This window comes from Cyrtonyx montezumae, unplaced genomic scaffold (assembly GCF_038088225.1).
Source record: "Cyrtonyx montezumae isolate F1298 unplaced genomic scaffold, pur_monq_1.0 scaffold_17, whole genome shotgun sequence".
In the NCBI taxonomy this organism is placed as follows: Eukaryota; Metazoa; Chordata; class Aves; order Galliformes; family Odontophoridae; genus Cyrtonyx; species Cyrtonyx montezumae.
Window position 1 is genome coordinate 16250500 of NW_027071903.1, and position 21386 is coordinate 16271885.

General features: G+C 40.1%; 1 protein-coding gene across 2 annotated transcripts in view; it reads left to right on the plus strand.

Moving 5' to 3' along the window:
* MBTPS1 (membrane bound transcription factor peptidase, site 1) overlaps positions 1 to 19065 on the plus strand; it is a 23632-nt gene extending 4567 nt beyond the window's left edge. The window contains exons 6-22 of one of the 2 annotated variants that reach the window (XM_065733487.1): positions 248 to 364; positions 1329 to 1396; positions 1989 to 2091; positions 2851 to 3002; positions 3926 to 4087; positions 4669 to 4813; positions 5827 to 6015; positions 6666 to 6838; positions 7739 to 7854; positions 9509 to 9665; positions 10450 to 10574; positions 11562 to 11639; positions 14139 to 14279; positions 15916 to 16047; positions 16526 to 16652; positions 17524 to 17654; positions 18441 to 19065. In XM_065733487.1, the coding sequence (XP_065589559.1) occupies positions 248 to 364; positions 1329 to 1396; positions 1989 to 2091; positions 2851 to 3002; positions 3926 to 4087; positions 4669 to 4813; positions 5827 to 6015; positions 6666 to 6838; positions 7739 to 7854; positions 9509 to 9665; positions 10450 to 10574; positions 11562 to 11639; positions 14139 to 14279; positions 15916 to 16047; positions 16526 to 16652; positions 17524 to 17654; positions 18441 to 18637 (2313 nt within the window). In that variant the 3' untranslated portion in view covers positions 18638 to 19065. The remainder of the gene's footprint in view (positions 1 to 247; positions 365 to 1328; positions 1397 to 1988; positions 2092 to 2850; positions 3003 to 3925; positions 4088 to 4668; positions 4814 to 5826; positions 6016 to 6665; positions 6839 to 7738; positions 7855 to 9508; positions 9666 to 10449; positions 10575 to 11561; positions 11640 to 14138; positions 14280 to 15915; positions 16048 to 16525; positions 16653 to 17523; positions 17655 to 18440) is intronic. The other variant, XM_065733488.1, reaches the window with a different exon arrangement.
* The last annotated feature ends 2321 nt before the right edge of the window (positions 19066 to 21386 follow it).

Sequence of the window (21386 nt, forward strand, 5' to 3'; positions counted from 1 at the left end):
TAAAATAAGGTTACTACCAGATTTCTCAGAGTTTCAAAATCCTGTATTCTTCAGAAATTATGTGTGGAAGTCTCATCTGTATAGTGTTAAAACAGTCTCATGACTATACTAAGCACCATAAATGCTAGGAGACAAGTGTTTGTTTGTGCTTTATTTTTGTGTTGTTTCACCTCTCTCTCAAGCCTGTGCTGTCATGGAATAGCTAAATTTGCCAATGATAGTTTCTATTTTCTTCTTTCTTACGTAGGTCTCATATACATCTTGGTTTCTGGATGCCTTTAATTATGCAATTTTGAAGAAGATAGATGTGTTGAATCTAAGTATTGGTGGACCAGACTTCATGGATCATCCATTCGTTGACAAGGTTGGTATGAGGAAGAAGCTTCCATGGCCGTGTTGTTTGTATCCCTGGACTTGCAGAGCTGCTTGTTTACCACCACTCCTATTAAGTTCTTGCTCTGCAATCAGTCTTGAAGAGTGACATGTACATGAGAGAAATTCTGTACAGGTTTATAGGCTTTTAGGGAATAGGTAAAAAAGAAATCAACACAAACAAGTATTCACATTGCTGCAGAAACATGCCCTTGCAAAATGCTTTAGATACTGCCAGGAAGCGTGACTGACAAGCGAGCCACTAACTGGACCTTTAGTGGAAGAAACTTAACTGAAATCCGGCCCTGCTTTTTCAGTTCTCCATGTAATTAATTTATCTCACAGTAAAAATTGATTTAGCAGCAAATTGTTAAGAACAAATAAGTTAAAAGCACAGGTAGTCAATTTAGCTTTGTAATTAGAGATTTGTTTCAGGTTAAGATGGAATTAGGTATTTATCATTACTATATGGTTCCCTGAATTGTTGATATGTACTTAAAATCAGCAAGTGAATTATGTTAAAAGGACAAAATCTTTCTTTGAAAAAGGTCATAATGGTGCTGAAGCATATAAATTCTTCAGTTTTTTAATGAAAAGCTGTATTGGAATTTAATTTGACAGTGACTTCAGTACTTACCCTGAGTAATTTTTGCAGGGGGCTCGTAGTTTGTGCCTCTGAAGTGTGTTCTTACAGGCAATTAGAAAGCATCCTTTGATGCAGTCTGAATAAGTAAAGTTAAGCAGTGAAGCTGTGAGGGCCATTATTGATCATGTAATGTTAAGAACTGTTGGGACATAGTACTATATATATGCCAGTGAGGTGTATTTGTTTCATTAATACTCGGTAAGAAAGGGAGACTAATTGGTTGCTTACATCATGCCCCATGAAGTTTGTGTTTGTTCTCAAAGTCCTTTCTTTGGCAGCAGAACATTATTAAAAACGTTACTTTTTGTAGGTATGGGAACTGACAGCTAACAATGTGATCATGGTCTCTGCTATTGGCAATGATGGCCCTTTATATGGGTAAGTTTCAGAGATCACCTTAAAGAAAATTGAGTATGATGTTTTATGCTTTTGAAAGTAGTAGTGCTTGGACTGGAGGGTAATTTCTTCTTTTTGATGTAATTTGTTTATAGTAAGTTAAGCTGAGTTGGGCATCCTCCTCTGTCTCATCATTTACCTTAGAATAGATTTTTGAATTAGGTGACTATTTTTTATTCAGGCAGTGAAAATTTAGGAAAGGAATGACAGAACTTTGGCTGATACTGCTCCACTAGTGTGAGCAGACATCACTGAGTACACATAAAGCTTAAAGAACGTGGAATGCTCAAGCCAGAATGCTTTGTGGTGGATTTCTGAAATAAGTTCCTAAAATCAGATTTTGTCATGTCTGAAGAAAAGCGGTTTGGTAGTGTAAGTTCTGGAGTTACTAAGTGCTTGAAGAGTTGCTTTTAGTCATTGGACACAACAGTGTCAGGCAGGACCAAAATTTGTTTCTCTGAAAGAATGGCTGACAAAAAATTGATGATAATGTTTCTGTTTTCAGTATAAATTTATGGCTTTAATGTTCTTCATTTTTTTTGTCATTGTTGTCTTGTGAACTCCCAACTTGTAGGACTCTCAATAACCCTGCTGACCAGATGGATGTGATTGGAGTAGGTGGCATTGACTTTGAAGATAATATAGCTCGCTTTTCATCTAGGGGAATGACCACTTGGGTAAGATGCTTGAACATTGGCCAGCCACATATTTGTAGCTAGAATAAAGATTTTAAAAAGGGAGCCTTTTTCAGAGAGGTAATCTTTTGCAGCTGCTGTTTGTATTGTAAACAGTGACAAAAATTTTTATAGGATATCAGAACTGTAAGATATTGGTCAAAGACCTGAAACAAGAAACTCATCATTCATCATTAAAGTTGACCACCTTTGACATTCTTGATATATTTGTAAAATGCCTAATATTGTTCAAATTACAGTGCCCTGTATTGGCAGATCTCTGCTGTTCTCCTTCATTTAATAGAAAACTCTTAACCTTTCCAGATGCTATATGTAATGCTATGCCTATTTGATATCCTTTGAGTTTGCAGTTGACTACTGAACTGAAGTTCATGTACATACAATTTCATATGAGGTTGCATTGTGATCTTGATTGAAGACTGATTTTTTTATTTTTTCTTTGTGCTGCTTTTCATTAGCCAATAGCAGAGGGGTTATTGTTTTGTCAGTAGTTTCATACTTAACTTAGATAGTAGAGTGTTTGTTGACATAACCTTTCCTGGGTCGATATGCTGAGGAGTTGCTGTAAATGGTTTGAGTCCTTTTTTAGGTATTACTTGACGTTCTGTGATGCAGAACCCTAGCTGATTTAGTTGATCATTTTACTTCTGAATTGTTTGCATTAGTTAGTTTAAATACTCAAATGAAACAGCCAGTGTTCATTATGTATCAGGCCAGTTATTCATCCATTTTCTTTTACAGGAGCTGCCTGGAGGTTATGGTAGAGTGAAGCCTGATATTGTTACCTATGGCTCTGGAGTGAGAGGTTCTGGTATGAAGGGTGGATGCCGCTCTCTTTCTGGTACAAGTGTGGCATCTCCTGTAGTGGCGGGTGCTGTCACGTTATTAGTAAGGTAAGCCTCTAATAACAGCTCCTTAGAAGGTATGGATGCAGCAGGGCCACAAAAAACCTTAAGAAGACCCACCAAATTAAAACGAGTTGCATTTGCATGTAGGAAAACAAACTCAAGGGATGGAATTGGTGTTCTTCTACCCAAGACATTACCATGTCTGACTGGCTCTAACTTTCTTGGGAAAAAACATGAGGACTATTTTGAATAATTAGATATTTGAAAATATTGCCAGGGAGAACATTGTTCTAAATAATTTTTTAAATGTTTAATGATATTTAATTTCTTTTGTCACTTGTAGAAGAACAGCTGCTCAAAGTAGGCACCTGTAGTAGATAACTGTATGAATACCTTTATTATCGTATGTAGAGCTTTTATGGTTATTATCCAGTTGTGTAACTCACTTATGCACACGGAAGAGTTTGAAAGGAAAGTAGGAGTTACAAGTTTCTGCTTTGTGTTTGTCACTGTTGCTACTTAAGGCTCTGAAATTTTACTTGAAAAAAATCTGTCTGAAATCTGAAATGATCATATTTCTCTGTAAAATTGTGCAGTTTTCATTGGACAGCAAAGCTACCCTCCCTACCTCAAATGAGCTATGCAGCAAAAGATCGCAGCATGTTACAAGGTCTTGAATTTTCTGAATCTTACTTACTGTATAAAAATATTACCCTGTTAGTGACTACTGGTCATGGGGCATGCTTTGTGGAGAAAAGTACAACACTGGCTTTCAAGAGAAGTGTAACAAAATTGTCACTCCTTTTTTCATCTTCAGCTGTTGCAGGGAGAAATCAAGTAGAAGTTGTTCACAGTAACAGTTTTGTGTTTTCTTCAAATGAAACAGAGCCTTAAGGCAAAATGTAAACAAGACTAGCTAGAAATTAGAATGAAGACCACCTGAAGTGACCCATTGTTTCCCATTTCAGCACAGTTCAGAAGCGTGAAATGGTGAATCCAGCAAGTATGAAGCAGGCACTTATCGCATCAGCACGTAGGCTTCCTGGAGTCAACATGTTTGAACAAGGACATGGCAAGTTGGATCTTCTGAGAGCTTATCAGATCCTCAACAGCTATAAACCACAGGCCAGGTTAATTTTAATCCTCAATCAATAATACACTGTAATCTGCTATATTTAAGAGAGCAGATGATGTGCATGTAATACAGTTGAGCAATCTGTGCTTATGCAACAAAGTGAACTTGCATAGATCTTACATAATCATGAATTGTGAAAGGAGAGGCAATGAAAAATCACTGTATTTTCTACCCATGTTAGTGCAGTGTAGGGGCTTGAAGCCTCAGAGCTAAATTTACTTTCCTTTCTAGGCTCAGTTTAGACTCTGGTGTTGTGCATAATGCAAAATGGAAAAGCAGTTACATTTTAGATTTCTAGAAGAACATTTTAACTGCTGAAAAGTTTGTTTTGCTTTGGAGGGGAAACAAACAAACAAAAAACCAACTGCAAAACACTCTCAGATCTTAAAAAAAAGGTAGGGGGGAGAGGAAGATTTTGGGACACATTTGAGGAGCAAGATGAGCACTTGATAGAGTAGTTGTGACTGGAATGTTTTGTAAGTAATTTTTTCATATGTCAGTTTTGTGTAGTGGCTTGTACTTCTGATTGTTTGATGTTTTCTTTTGTTAATTTTTTCTCCTCTATCCTTCCTGTAGTTTGAGTCCAAGCTATATTGACTTGACGGAATGTCCCTACATGTGGCCTTATTGCTCTCAGCCCATATATTATGGAGGCATGCCAACCATTGTTAATGTTACTATTCTAAATGGTATGGGAGTCACTGGGAGAATTGTAGACAAGGTGAGACTAAACATTCTTCCAAGACCTGGCTATGTTCATAAAAGATTCCTAGAAAGGTCTGCATTAGCTAATAAATCAAATAGATACATATAGGCATTCTTAGTGGTGAGAACAGCAGATGCAGAATATTTGGTTTTAAAGGAGACAACCAGACTAGATTTCTCTCTGTGAGCTATCTGCAGGTTTTCCAGCAATGCACTGGTATCAGGAGTGTGTAGTGTTTTGTCTTTATGAAACCAGATTTGATTGACAGGTACTTAGAGATTTCTTTGTATTCTCTGCTAGCACTTGAGATCTTCTGGATAGACGTTCCTTATCGCTTTTATCTGAGCATTAGAAATCTCTGAAAAGGATCCTGATGTTATAAATCATGACTCTATACCTGGGTCAAAATGACCTAAATGTGTTGAATTCTCAAAGCCTGTTGCAAAATTTTGCTTTATGCCAGTAATGTTGGATTTCTTGATTGACTGGGGAAAATTTCTTTTTTTTCTTTTTTTTTTTTTTTAAGATTTAACATAGAACAGATACCTGTACTGGGAAAGCCTCCTGTCCCAAGGTTCTAGCCAGTGTAAATGAGCTTAATTTCCACATTTTCCAGTGAATCCTGAGGTCTGTTTTAGATTTAAACTTTTCTCTTAAGAATATCGAAGCTCTTATAAATAGTTGATGGTAATGCAGCCAGTGTAATCAGCCTGTGTCTCTTAGACCTGTGACCCTTTTTGTTACAGAAAGGAAATTACATGTCTTTGCCAATATTTTTTTTGCACAGGACCCCAAAATGTTAAACTGGGTGCATGTAGGATGCTTTTCATAGAGCTTCTTAGAGTCCTTCCTCTGGGAAGTCTATACTCTGGACCATTAAGGCTGTCATGATTGGGTTGTCACTGTCACAGCACGTATCTTTTGGGCTTTATGTACACTTTCAAATTTGACATAATCTTCAGAATAAGATTTGATGATTCTGACTGCAAATACTGCCTTACCAACGTTCAGTGTTCTTTCTTTCACAGCCAGACTGGCAACCCTATCTCCCACAAAATGGGGATAACATTGAAGTGGCTTTCTCCTATTCCCCTGTGTTATGGCCTTGGTCTGGATATTTGGCAATTTCTATCTCTGTAGCAAAGAAAGCAGCATCTTGGGAAGGCATTGCTCAAGGTCATGTTATGATCACCGTATCATCCCCTGCAGAAAATAAAGTTAGTTCTGCCTTTTTTTTAAGGGGCAGGAGGGGGGGAGGTGGTGGGGAAGTTGAGGGGGAAGGGAGGTGGGACACAGACAGTGGTTTTAATAATTAAAGTTGCTTCACAGCAAGCCCTTGTTTGTATGTGGCAACTCTGGTCTTGTTATGTGAAGCATAAATTATATTGCAGCCAAAACACTGGAAAGTACAAATAATAATCCTTATAACTAACTGAGTGAAAGATTAACCTTTGAATTGATTATGTTTTAGAATTAGAAATTCTGTCTCTGAGATTTGCATTTATTTATTATGAATTCTGAGTAATCTGTTTTGAAAAAGAGATAACTTAAATATCGTTTTTTCCCAGAACCCTAGCTAACTGTTCTTGAGAAGACTTTAAGATTTTGAACAGTTGAATCAAATGACAGTTATAACATATTTAAAGTATTTTATGTTCTGAGTGGAAATAAAAGCAGCCAAGTGCAGAAAACATAGTAGTGTAATTTAAGGAAAAAGTCTTCTGTTCTCCTTAGTTGGTGGTACTGGTGAGTAAAAGTACAGTAGATAGCTCCAGTTTTCCAGTCATTTTTCAGTCTTACAATCCACAGCTGATGAATGTTTTCTGCAGGGGAAAATAATTACACTGTGGTTTGTTCTGTCCTTCAGTCTAAGAATGGTGCAGAGCAGACTTCAACGGTGAAACTTCCAATAAAGGTGAAGATTATTCCTACTCCACCTCGTAGTAAGCGAGTCCTGTGGGATCAATACCATAATCTCCGTTATCCACCAGGATACTTCCCCAGGGATAATTTGAGGATGAAGAATGATCCATTAGATTGGTATTTATCTTAGGTTCTATTAAATCAGTCTTTCTTGATTGCATGTTAATGATATGTAATAACGTTACTGAGTGCCAGTGAGCCCTGGCATTATTTAGTGTGGCCTGGAGTTTTCTTCTCTAGTAAATCCACAACCCAACTCCTAGCTTCTGCACGCTTTTTCTTTTTGCAGTTATTTTTGTTACTGCTTTCCATGGCTTTGATTCATTTAAAATGAAAAGCTTTTGAAATGTTAGGCTGAAGTTTTTTTTTGCATTCCTGGTGTAAAGTTTTTTCCTTTATGCCCTTATTTCTCCCAGGGAATTGAGGGGAGTACTTAATTAGCCGCTTTGACATTCACTTAGCAAAAAAATGAGTGACTGACCTATAGTGTTTCATGGATGGAAAGGTAAAGCATCCAAATATATTAAAAAAATACAACTGTAGATTAAATAGATCAGTGTATGAGACTTGCTTTTGTAAAGCTGTTTGGAACATGGAGATAGGATAAGTGGTATGGACTTCCATCCTGAGTTCCAGTAATTACTGGTCATCCTGTGTCCTCTCTCCAGCTAGTAGTTAAAGCTGTTCTTACAGTCTTAGCAAGGAGGAAATCCTGTGAAAGATATCTGATTTTAATGCAGCAGTGTTCCTATGTGATGTGGTGCAAACATACAGAACTGTGCTTTTTAAGGGACATTCTTAGTCTCTAGCTTTGACTGTACTTATTACCTCTGTAGCACTTGGAATCACTGTTAGTCAGGAACAAAATAGCAAGAGGAGGAAACCACAGATTATCCCTTAAACAACAAAAAAGTCCTTTCAGAAAAGGATCTAGGAAATAATCTGTAATTAGAGGATTTAAGTCAAGTTTCTGCATGCCAAATTTGAATGTCTATAACAGTTTTCTTTTTATCTCAGGAATGGTGACCATATCCACACAAACTTCAGGGACATGTATCAGCATCTAAGAAGCATGGGTTACTTTGTTGAGGTTCTTGGTTCCCCAATTACATGCTTCGATGCAAGTCAATATGGTAAGCACGTGTTACTTATATGCTGAAGTTAATTAGTCAAAAGTATTGCTGCAGAGGCTTACTTGGGTGTCTAGTAGGATTAGTACAGTTCTCTGTCCTTATCTTGAAAAAATGAGGAAAGAAACCCCTGTTTTCAGATCTGTAGAGTCAGAACTTAATTTTCCAGACAAACTTTGTGTAGTCAAATAGATGCATGGGTGAACTGTAGACTCAAATTGAGCATGTCCATTCTGTTTTTTTGTTTGTTATTTTTTCTTAGCAGTGGTATTTTGAAACGTTAGTATTTGTGGATAGATAAAACAGTGGGGTAAGTATTACATTCATGCTAGCAGCCCAGTGCGGTTTGTTTCTTCTGTGTTTAAGTTTGGAGATGTGGTAGGTTTGCTAGGCAAGGGGCAAATAAAGCTGTCTGTGGTCTTTACTGCTCCCACGTGACCCTCTAGTTGGCCCTGACAAACTCTGAAAGGACCATCTTCTCTTCTGGGCTAGGGTGTTCTTCAATATATAGTGAAGTGAGGGTGCATTCTGCTGCTGACAGATTTTTAGTTCTGGAAATGTCCATAGTAGGCTTTCCTTTTTCTTGATTCTTTGATAAATATTGTAGTGTTGCTTTCTGACTTAGCAAATGCACAACTGGAGACAGAAATGGTAGCCTTGAAAAAGCATAACAAAGTAGTTTCTGTTCTGAGACTCCTGAATTGTTGATAGGGCACAGTAAGGGCAAGTTTGCTTTGCATGCGTAGATTAGTCAACCACAACTCACATTTCTCCTTAGGAGAATGGAGAAACTAGGAGACTAGAAGACTTGGCTTTTGGATTGCTAAAATAGACTGAGCTGGGAGATGAATGCTTTCTGCATCTGAAGAGTGTAAGTAGGTAGAGGTGAAGGAGGAAGCACGAAGGAGGGAACAGAACAGAAAAGTACGTGGAAGTGGAATAAATTTGTAAAATGAAATGAAGAAAACAGTGGAATAGAAGGCCTCTAACCACAACTCTGGTAAAACTGTGGTAAATCTTCAGTAGAAGCAGCAGGGGGCAAATAATGTAATTCAGAAATGTTCTTATTATGTTTATAAATAGCATTACTTCAGAGTTGTGCCTTCATGGGAATAGGCTTAATGAAGCAGAGAAATCTCTTCCAATCTTGCGATCCATGCAGATTGAGGCTTTGGAATTAGAAGAGGTAGCAGGACATTCTTTGAGACCCTGGCATTCACTGGCACCTCTGAACATGAATGATTTTATCTTCAGATTGTAGTTAGTATACAATGACAGTATAGTTAAGGCAGCAGTGACCAGCAGAGATTACTTAAGTTCATTCCTTCTGCACTCTGGCTTCTCATAGAATGGCTTGGATTGGAAGGGACCTAAAAGATCATCTTAATCCAACCCCCATCATCCAGATCCTTAACCAGCTGGGATTGACATTGTCCCTGAGAGTGGAAATTCCACCACCTCTCTGGGCAATCAAAGAGAAGAGATGAAATGGCTTGATATTTAGGAGTAATCTACTTTTTTGTTTGGTTTGTTTGTGTTTTTCTATCGTGCTGAAAAAAATGCAAAGCATTTGTATTAACTTTTGCATGGATTGCATTAATAGCAATCACATTAGCATGACCAGCCTTGTGAATGCTGTTTTTGCTTTTATATGCAGGGACTTTACTGATGGTGGACAGTGAGGAAGAATATTTTCCCGAAGAGATCACCAAGCTGAGGAGGGATGTTGATAACGGACTTTCACTTATCATGTTCAGTGACTGGTACAACACATCTGTGATGAGAAAGGTCAAGTTTTATGATGAAAACACAAGGTATCTATTTCTTTCATTTCTATGGGAAATAAATGTCAGAGAATTGCTATTTTGTGGATGTACTGTCCTAAAAATTCTGAATGTGATAAGTGTATTTGGCCACTGCACCGCTTCTTACGTTACTTCTAAGAAGTACCTCAAGAGGAACACTGACCTTAAGTTGCAAAGCTTGAGGAGAATACCTGCCTACTTTATCATGATTGTGAACCCCTCTCTTGGTAACGTAATCTTTTAAAGCCCAGGAAAATATTTACAATAGAAAAAATTAAGAAATTTGAGACTAGCAAAGGAAAATGGATACATTTTCACTTTGGAGAACAGAATAAAAAGCAAATACATCTTACAAACTGTATTACTGGACTGTGCACCCAGTCTGGAAATAATCCAGTATATTATATAAAAGGAAATCTAATAATCAGTGGTGAGAAAGACCCTCATAATTATTGTAGTTGTCACATTTCATGGTAAGCTTGAAAGATCTGTTCGTAGCCTGGGAGCAAATAACACTTCGCTTCATTAGAAATACTAGAAGGAAATCACTCAACTGTGATTTTTGCTTCATCATTGGATAGATTTTGCACCATTATTATTACTTCTGCTCAGAAGCATATGTGTCAAAGAGGGACAGCTACTTGTGTGCTCCTGTAGTTAAATGAGGCTTGAGATATGCTTCATTTTATAAGTGACTTGGAAAAAATTTATATGTGGGTGGGTTTTTTTGTAATAAAAACTCTGGGAGTATATTCTGTGTACTAATAATCTCTATTACCCTCTCTATTTGTAGACAGTGGTGGATGCCTGATACTGGAGGTGCTAATATACCTGCTCTAAATGATCTGCTTTCTGTCTGGAATATGGCCTTCAGCGATGGGCTGTATGAAGGTGATTTTACCATGGCAAGTCATGAAAGTGAGTACTGGAGTCCTTGTCTATTCAGACTGTGTGCAGTAGCTTGTTTGGAAAATAGTTTCTGTGAGGATCAGCTTGAATGAGAGTCAAGGGACCTGCTCTGAGACTGAGTTAAAAAAGTTTCATAAGTGTGCTTAAATAATTACTTCCTATACTGATACCTTTTCAGACGAGATAACGAGCATTTGGAGTTCATGGCTGAATTCCAGGTGCAGTTCTTTGAGTAGTTTTTTTTGGGTATTGTCTGTACCTGTCTGTACTATACACTGTAGTTGCCAAGATGAGGCCTTTGGTTTAGTTATGATTTTAGTTTTGTGGTTAAGTGAAAATTTGAAATTGTAGAGGAAGAAAATCAATGGGGAGACTTTCTTTGGAATATTCCAATTTAGGCATGTGTCTCAGCAGCCTGAGGTGCTTTTTAAATTCATATTCTTGTCTTTTGAATGGCAGTATCCTGAGGTTAGTACGCTTTACTGTTTTCTAGTTCACAGGGCACAAGCCCATGGCCTGATTGTTTTCAGACTTTCTAGGTCTAGCCAGTCTCTCTTTTTTTTTTTTTTCTGAGCAACTCACTTCATGTTTTCATGCTTTGTTTCTAAATCTCTGTCTTCTGACCAGTTCATTGAAATGTGTACGTGAGCAGAGAAGGCACCAGAACTGAGTGCTGTGTGCACTCTCCAGTATTGATGGAAGGAGTCAGGTTCTCTCTGTACATAGTGAATGTTAGTTTGAACTACTGTATTTCTTTTTGCAGCCAGTGAAGCTTTTCAGTGTAAAAAAGTTAGTGTCCTGAACAGAAGGGTTTGAAAAGCCCTACACTAAGGTGAACCTGTGCTTAGGAATGCCTAATCTGTGAATACACGTACAAAATACACAAATCCAACGAAAATTTCCTGGGAGTTCTTTTCTATTCCTGATTTGACAGCTGGCTGAGTTATGGTGGGAAGGTGTTGTTTTCAGTCTGTAAGTGCAATTTTGTGCTTTCAGTGAATTATGCATCAGGATGCAGCATCGCGAAGTTTCCAGAAGATGGCATTGTAATTGCACAGACTTTTAAGGATCAAGGTATGCGTTTTCTTCTCTTTTCTGTGTTTTAAGTAGTACACTGTAGTTGAAAGCGAAGTTACAAAGTCTGAAGGTGTAAGACTGTGGTTGAAAAATGCATTGAAAGGATAGGACTGGTTTGAGAATGTCTTGAAGGAGGGCTGGAGCACATCTTCTACAAAGACAGGCTGGGAGAGCTGGGCTTGTTCAGCCAGGAGAAGAGAGGGCTCCAGACCTCATTACAGCTTTTGAAGGGAGCTTATAAACAGGAGAGAGACTGAGTTTTTACATGGTATGACTAGGAGGAATGGCTTTAAACTAAAAGAGAGGAAATAAGGTGAATGTTAGGAAGAAATTTTTTACTAAGAGGATGGTGAGGCATTGGCACTGCTACCCATAGAAGATGTGGGTGCCCCATCCATAGAGGTGCACAAGGCCAGGCTGGATGGGGCTCTGGCAGCCTGAGCTGGTGGGAGGCACTGTGCCATGGAAGGGAGTTGGAGCTGGATGGGCTTCCAATCTAAGTAATTCTATGATTTGGTTATAGGAGTTTTTTTCATTTTGTCTTGAACATGTAGTTGGATATCTAACAGGAAGGTGCAATGCAACAGCATAAATTCTGTATATAATGTAATTTTTATACAGTACAACAGTATCCAAATGTATATATGCAATCTTTTATTATGTTTACTGTATGTAAACACATCTGCCCGGGTATGTGTTGTGTGTGTCTTCAGGTGGAAAGGATTGTTCCTTGTCCATGTTTCTCAGGAATTGTAAATGATACTGAGGTACATCCATATGCAGAGTTAATTACTGCCAAATTTGGTATGAGTGTTTGGGTAGCCATGATGATCTAAAGGTAGAGGTAAGGAGGATTCTGTTATAGACAAAGTTTCTCCTGCTGGTAAGGGAAACATTTTAGGCACATAGGAAGGCTGTGCTTTCAGACTGGTGGAATATGTTCTCTGTGTTTTATTGTATCATCTTACTTACGGGGTAGTAATTCAGAACTGTAACAGAAGCAGGCAATGTGAAAAAAAACAAATGCTTTTTGAGGGCTAATGGAGACGTTTTCTGGGACAGTAAGGAATTCATGTGAGTCTTCTGGAGAGCAGACAGTATCCCTGAAATGCTGTGTGGTAGTGACTTGGTTATCTTGGTATGAGAGAAAAAGAGACAGCATGTTTGGCCGCTAGCCTGCTGGACCTCTTTTTTCTCTATTGAATCCTTTTCATTCCAATTCATGAAACAAAAGATCTATTTTTGATTCTTCTCTCTGAAGACAGAGTAGAAAGTAAAGGCAATGTAAATACTTAGCATTTGAAATTGGTCGTCTTATTTTGGATTTTGAAATGGGTGTTAGAGGGGGGAAACCTTCATTTCATGAAGAAACTAAAATGGTTTTCCTCTTGCTGTTTATGGCAGCCTTCAGTTCACTGTAGACATAATACTTGTGAGATACAGAGGGCAATTTACAGCTGTGTGCCCTCTGGGTTTTGCTGCATGTACCCGTCCATACCTAGAGACCTTCCTTTGTTGTTTTTTTTTCATCTTTTCCATTCACTGATTACCTAAAGTTACAGTAATAAATATTTCACAAACACGTTTTAAGTTTTCAGTTCAGATATTTGCCATACTTTCAGAGGCAGACTTATTAATTATACTTCAAAAATTGCTGTCTGTGGTAGTGGTGCAGGTATTTCTGAAGAGGCTGATTGGGGCAGGACAGGGCAGTGGGCAGTGACAGCTGGCTCTGTCTTCTGGCTGCAAGAGTGCCTGGGGTGGGGAGCAGGTGCAGTTGGCCGAAGTGGGGGAAAGGGTGGGATAATTCATGTTTCTTTTGTTCTTTGGGAATATGTATCCTTACTAGACAGTACTTTCCTTTGTTCGTAAATTGAAAGGAGAACAGGCAAAGTGTAAGGGAAAGCAGTGCTGCAGAGCTGCTGAAATGCAGGCCCACCAGGCTTTAAGGCAGGCTACCTCTGAATTCAGTCAGAGCCCTCATCTCACAGCTGCTGTTAACAGACAGATGTCGTTCATGGAATGTCTCTGTTCTCTTTTTTTTTTGTTGCATAATAGATTTTCTCGTAGCAGTAGACAGACACGACAGCAAGTTAAGTTTGCGAAGAGCAGTATGCATTGTGATGGCTGATTTCTAACATACAGTGTGTGGCCTTCTTGTAGAAGGGCTAAAACAACATAAAGGGATTTTTAAGGCAGACCACTTTGATTTTAAGCTTTTTTTAAGGATTTTTTAATTCAAGAACATTGAAGGTAAGCCTTGATGCGAGTTCTTTTTTCAGTTCTCCACAGAAGTAAGAAAACACCAGTATCAGGAGAAAGCTTCATGGTCAGGCTCTTGAAGCAGTTTCATTTTTACTGTAACATAGCTTTTTTAAAAAACATTTTTCATAAATGTGTGACATGAAGAGTGGCATGACTGTATTTGTAAATTTGCTTTTTAGATTAGCTGGTGTTGCTTTTCAGGCAGTGAAATTTATTTGTGCTTTGCTGTAGGTCTTGAAGTTTTAAAACAGGAGACTGCTGTAATTGAAAATGTTCCTATTTTGGGACTTTACCAAGTTCCTTCTGAAGGTGGTGGCAGAATCGTTCTATATGGTGACTCTAATTGCTTGGATGACAGCCATCGACAGAAAGGTGTGTATGCTTTGGCATGCAGGAAGAAGTATTTTTCTTAAGCAGTCAGGTGTTCTCTGGGTTATTAACAGCTCCCACCAGAAATAGCTCTTTTCTAGGGAATATGTAAACAATTCCTGCTTGGTTATTCATCTTGTTTCTGTAGAACTGTGCTGAAAATGGTGTAAGGTGCAGTTGGAACAAAAAGAATGGTGCATGTTAAATAGACTTTTGATGAGTGGGAGCATTTTTCCCTATACATCTCTGACCTGTTTTTAAATTATGGATGATCTAGGTGTGGATTTTAATGTTTTCTGTTTGGTTTTGTGGTTTTTTTTCCTTGTTATTTTTGTTTCAGGAACTTTGAGCACATGCTTGAAGTGGTACAGAAACAACTATGGGACCTCTTCACTTTTTTCCCAGTTACATTTTCAGAATGTTACATAGCATTACGGATTTTGTTTTGTACTCTCTCATTCCTTTGCAGTGTTCCCTGCTGTAACACCACCATAGCAGTGCCTCCTCTGTGTGCTGTAGTTTATTGAGAGCACGTAGCCTAAGTGAAGATGTGGAGCTGTAATAGAGAATGGTGCTTTGTGACTTTCCTAATGCTGTTAAATTCAGTGTGACCTGTGAAGCAGGAAAAAGGGGAAGTCTCTCAAATCCTTCAAAGTTGGCTTTTAAGTTGTGAACCAGCTATGTCTCCTGTAGAGATATTGGTCACTTTAAATAAATTCCTCACATTTGTGAATATAAATCCTTAAAATCTGATTGACCTCTTTAACAATCAAAGGGGAAGTACATCAGGATTATGAAGATTAATTCCTATTACCAGCCAAGGGTTCCCTGGGAGGAGAGGTTCTGAGAAAAGTAGTTCACGGTCAGTGGAAATAGATGCTAAGATGTCACTGCACTTCTGAAATGGAATTTTCAGAGAATTGTGATGTTAACCAGGTGGAGTGCTTGTTCAGCAGGGGTGGCTCTGGATGGCAGTGGTATTTCAGGGGAGAATGCTGTTGAAGTGCAAAGGAAAGCTGTGATTAAGTGTACTGTGATGTTGATTCCTGGTTTGGTCTATCCCACAGCTGCTGTTCGTACTGTTTTTCCTTTAGCTGAGATGTAGCCAGAACCTCTTCCTTTCCTTTTTTATTTTATTTTTTCATAGTAAGCTTGAGAAATCAAAGAAATTACAACTTTCCACTGAAAACACTGCTTCATTCTTAATTTTCTTTGCAGGGTATCATTTTATCCTCTTAAAGGGTTGCTTCTCTTTTTCCCTCATAGAAATGATAACAGATGATAAAAGAAGCTTTCAGCTCCCTGTGTTTTCACACTGGAAAACTTCCTATTTTTTTCAGGAACTTGGATGGCCTTGCCCAAACTAGAATTCCCATATTTGAAACCTGATTTGGTACACAAGACAAGAAGATATTTTAAGAGTGAACAGATCATTTTCATGTCTTTGTATTGGTGGAGGAGGAGTGGTTGGAAGTTGCATCTTGCTGAAGTTAGACTTAGAACTTCAAAGGGAGAATAACAAGAATGAGAAACTAGCACTTATAAATGTCACGATACATTACTTAATAGTAAGATAACCCATTTGAAATGTAACTTAATGCATGTTTTGTTCTGGGGCTTGGGTCTATGACACCCGCAGACTGCTTTTGGCTCCTGGATTCCCTCCTGCAGTACACTTCCTATGGTGTGATGCCTCCAAGTCTCAGCCATTCTGAAAACAGACAGCGACCACCATCAGGAGAGGGTTATTCTCTCCCCGAGCGGATGGAAGGTGAGAGCTTTATTTGTGAGCAGAACCTGCAACTGATGGGATGGCAGAGTGGAACTTAGAAAGACCAAGGCAGGCCTTTGACAATGAGGTTAGCTCTGATGTTTTGCTGTTTTACTAGAAGAGAGCACCTTCACAAGCCTTGATCTGTAATGATACTGTCATGATTTGACTAAAGAAAATGTTATGCTTATGGGACTATTTTCAGTGCCCTCATTCTGCTAGGAGGTATTCTAGTTACTGCCTACAGAGTGTGCATAAAGTCTCATCTCACATGTTGGCCAGCAAAACTTAGCTTACTTTAGGTGCACAGTCTTACTGTTTTGTAAGGTACCCTTAACATTATTAATTAATTGTAGCTCTGAGATTTAGCTGTGAGTCATTACTGTAAAGAACTCCTGATTTTACAGCAGCTTCATTTATCTGGAGGCAAATGTTGGGAACTGTTTGTGACACGGTCTGCCACTGCTGTGAATTGCAGGTAACCATCTCCATCGATACTCAAAGGTGCTAGAGGCTCACTTGGGAGACCCTAAACCCCGTTCCCTTCCTGCTTGTCCTCATCTCTCCTGGGCCAAACCACAGCCTCTGAATGAAACTGCTCCCAGGTTAGTATATGTATACTAGTATAGTATGTATATATGTATACATGTATACAGTATACATGTATATATGTATACTGTGTGTGTATATATATATATATATATGTATATATATGTGTGTATATATACGTATATGTGTGTATATATATATATATATATGTATATGTATATATATATATATATACAGTATACATGTATATATGTATATATGTATACAGGTATAGTATATTCTGTAAGAAGTCAGGCTTCCAAGTTCAGCTTGAAAATTATTTGTTCCATCTGATTTTGAAAAAGACAGCTGGAATTCCTTTACTTAGAGAACCAGACTGTAAAGAGGAAGTAGTGATTAATGCCACTTCAGTGAATAATTTTCACTCACCTGATAGTTACGCTGTATTTTATGAAACAGAGGGATTTTAAAAAGAGCTTCACAAGTCAGTGCCTTTTTATGATTGAGTGATTCCAACTTAAAGTTCAAGGGCTTGCTTAAATCCATCATCAGTGCATGCCTTTGAAATAGTTTTCTGAAGCACTTCCTCGGATAGCTCACCTAATTCTGCCTTCCAGTGTTTTCTTTGTCAGTCACTTGGAGGTAAATGTGTCAGCACAAAGCCCATACTTGTCTGCAGAGCTCCTAATGGTAATGTCTGCATGCATGAGAGTTGCTAATAAATAGTTATTGATCTAACTGCATCCATGTGATATCTGAGTGGAAGTCAGAAGGCCTGTAGGCTGCAAAACCTAGGGAGCATATTATCTTTCAGGTCTGAGTTAGTGAGTAGCTGGTTGGTTTCAGCTGGCACTTTCTAGCACGTTTCTGTAAAATTCCTTACTTTGCTGAAGTAAGTGGTCATCTCTGTCTTTACATTTCTTCTAGCAACCTTTGGAAACATCAAAAGTTACTGTCAGTTGACCTTGATAAAGTGGCTCTGCCCAATTTTCGACAGAACCGACCCCAAGTGAGACCACTGTCCCCTGGAGAAAGTGGAGCATGGGACATTCCTGGAGGTATGTACTGAAAGATTTGAAAGATAGTATTTTAAGTCAGGGGAGGATACATTTTCTTTCAGTTGTGAAAATATGCAAATGTTAGCATGGTTGTGTTGTATAAGACTGACCAATGAAGTCCGAGATAAATATTTTTGCCTATGAATAGCTTACTTGAAAGGAGCCATGTGTGGCATACAGAGAGGAAGATTTTGGTGAGTGCTCTTTGGCCAACCCAGATATATTTTGGCACCAATAGTAGACAGCAGTAGTCCTTGGGAGCTGTGATGATACCTCCTGCTAATGAGAATTTGTCATGTGAGTACACAGGTGTAAAAGCAGAATCCAGAAGAATTTGTCTGAACAGTGCTTTGGGAAGAGTGTTGTACTAACCAACAGTGTAGAGCACTTGGAACAGCTCCTTACAAGCTCAGTGCTGCATGTCTACCTGGAAGCCTTTTTAAAGCCTCACACGTGTTCTTTTCCCAGTCTGAGCTGCAAGACAGATGATGCCTTTAAAAAGGAAGGGTTGTATATCTTCTCCTTGCCGTGTGCTAGAGCAGTTTCCAGACCAGCAGCAAAATCACTTCTCTTACAGCATGAGGAAATAAAGGTTTTGTTGTAAGGGTAATCTGGGTTATGTTCTCACGTTCCCAAGTAGGTCAAGGTGGAAATGCTGGTACTTTTCTGTGAAGTTAGTTAGCACCCTGTCTTATTTCTGCTAATCGGTCTGCAGTTGTTAATCTTCCTGTCTGAAATGTAATCTGGCTGTAACTCTTGTGGCCACAAACCTCTTTGCCTCTCTAGGTATAATGCCCGGACGGTACAACCAGGATGTAGGACAGACTATTCCAGTCTTTGCTTTTCTGGGTGCCATGGTGGTTCTGGCGTTCTTTGTGGTGCAGATCAACAAAGCAAAGAGCAGGCCAAAGAGACGGAAACCACGAGTGAAGCGGCTGCAGCTCATGCAACAGGTTCATCCACCAAAGACACCTTCTGTGTGAAAGCTCTTGTTGGCCAAAGATGACCTCCTTTTACTGGCTGCTTTCCTGGGTGGTAGATCACTCCCAGCAAAGGTGCAGCAAATGCAGTGATACTGGTGATATACATCTGACATCATCTCACAGTCTTTGGCTTCTGGAGATTAAAAAAGGACCTCAGCTGATCATCTGTACAGAAAACCAGAGCTTTAAGCAGCCAAACCCACCAAAGACTTGAATGCTGTTGAACAGGCTGCTTAGTCACAGGAATATGCATCCCACGATGGATAAAATTGACCTTTTTTTGTAAGCTGACCAAACTAAAATTTATTTGTTTAGAGGCTATTTTCTATATTTATTGTTGGGGAGGGCAGGGGGAAGAGTCACTTTAAGGACCTCTGCTATGGAAACGCAAGTGCATTTTTTGGATAGGATGCAATTTTCTAGAATGGTGTAACTCAATTCATCGAAGGAAGGGAGGGAGCAGGCACGACCAGTACAGATCAGTTTGACATAGTTCCGCAGTTTATTTTTATAAAGCCAACTACTATGATGTTTTGTAATTTTTGGTCATGATTTCACCATTGTTGGTGAAGCAGATTTTCAATAAATATGTTATCTATATGAAGCTGAGACAGTGTGCTGCATGGCTTGCTTTCTGCTGTAGGTCTGTGATAACAAGATGTTGAATTGTGACAATTTTCATTCATTCCCTTCTTCCCCCGTGTCTTTCTCCTTAAAACAAACATGCCTTAGGGTAATGGCGATTTAGACAGTCCAAAATAAGAGGATTTATTCACACTCTTGCATCTCAGATATGGAGGGCCCTCAGACAAAGGTAACTGCACTGTTCCTCATGGGTCAGTCCTGTTCAACATCTTCATCAGTGACCTTGATGAGGAGATAGAGTTCACCCTCAGCAAGTTTGCTGATGATAGAAAGCTGGGAGGAATGGCTGATATGTGGGAAGGCTGTGCTGCCATTCAGTGAGACCTGGACAGGCTGGAGAGTTGGGCAGAAAGGAACCAGATGAGGTCTAACAAGAGCAAGTGTAGAGTCTTGCACCTAGGGAGGAATAATTGCGTGCACAGGTACAGGTTGGGGGATGAGCTGCTGGAGAGGAGCTCTGAGGAGACGGACCTGGGTGTCCTGGTGGATGACAGGTTGGCCATGAGCAGTGTGCCCTGGTGGCCAAGAAGGACAATGGGATCCTGGGCTGCATCAAGAAGACGACTGTGGCTAGCGGGTTGAGGGAGGTGATCTTCCCCCTCTACTCTGCTGTGGTGAGGCCTCGTCTGGAGTGCTGTGTGCAGTTCTGGGCTCCCAGAAATGAAACAGGCTCCAGACTGTACAAAAAGGACTGGGATCTCCAGGAAAGAGTCCAGCAGAGGGCTACAAAGATGACAAAGGGCCTGGAACATCTCCCTTAGGAGGAAAGGCTGAGAGACCTGGGGCTGTTCAGCCTTGAGAAAAGAAGACTCAGATGGGATTTGTTCCACGTCTATAAATACCCAAGGAGCGGGAGGCAGAGGGACGAGGCCGGACTCTTCTCACAGTGTGTGGCCATAGGACAAGGGGAAATGTGCAAATGTGCGTGGGAACTTCTTGACAGTGCAGTGACAGAGCACGGTGCAGTGACAGGCTGCACAGAGAGGTGGTGGGGTCTCCTTCTCTGGAGACATTCAAGACCCTCCTGGACGCCTACCTGTGCAACCTGGGCTAGGGAACTCCTTTGGCAGGGGGTTGGACTCGATGATCTCTAGAGGACCCTTCCAACTCCTACAATTCTGTGATTCTGTGAAAAGACATAGACACATAGACAGGAGTTTTTCCATCAAATACATAGGAGGGCTACTGGAAAGAGGCCCAGCAGTGGGTGAAGCTGCCAGCCCAGCATATGGCTCACAGCCTGGGGGTTGGAGCGCTGCAGGAAATGGGGGAAGGGGGGGAAAATGCCAGCTAGGGAGCACCAAAGCCTGCAGAAACCTACACGGGGCTGCTGTGCTGGTGTGGGAGGTGGGCTGAATCTCTTTGATTTGCCAGGAGGAGGGAGCCTGGAAGGCTTTTATGCCTCCGCTTCAGCACTAATGAGGAGGCTTGCATCACCACGCTAATGAGAGATTACAGCCCCTGCACAGCCTTGAAACCAGAGTCAAGTTGTATCAAAGTGCCAGTCCAAATTAAGAGCCTTTCCCACTGGCTGGTATTTTACAGCCCAGTGGCCAATTTCTAGATCATAGGGGCCAATTATTCCCAAAACCTTTGGTGTGCAACTAATGAAGGTCTGGAAGACCCTTTTAAATGGTTCTAAGCCCCATAGGCAGCTGAGATGTAATGAAGGTGGCAGGCACAATTAGCCATCCCTAATTCCTCCTAGCAGCTGATTAAAGTCTCTTTATCCATCTTACTGAGATCAGAGGGCCACATACTTGGGAAATCAAAAATGCATTAGGGGCTGTCAGCTGGTGCTGGGGACCCTGTGCTTTGAGCCTGTGGCTGGTGACATGTGTCAATCTTGCAGGGGCATTTGCACCAAGCCAAGGCATATCCACCCCCTTCAGGGGATGGGCCCCTTGTCCCTGGGTCCCCAGACTGGGGATAATGCCCATTCCCTTGGGTGGTCTTGGGGGAGTCCCCCTGTAGTGCCTCCCTGCCATCCTTCATGGAGGCGGGGGTCAGAGCCCCGCTCCCGCCCCCATGGGGACTGCTAGAGTGGGACAGAGTGGAACATGTTTCTCTGACCCAGCCCAGTCCCCTCCAGGGCCACTAGGAG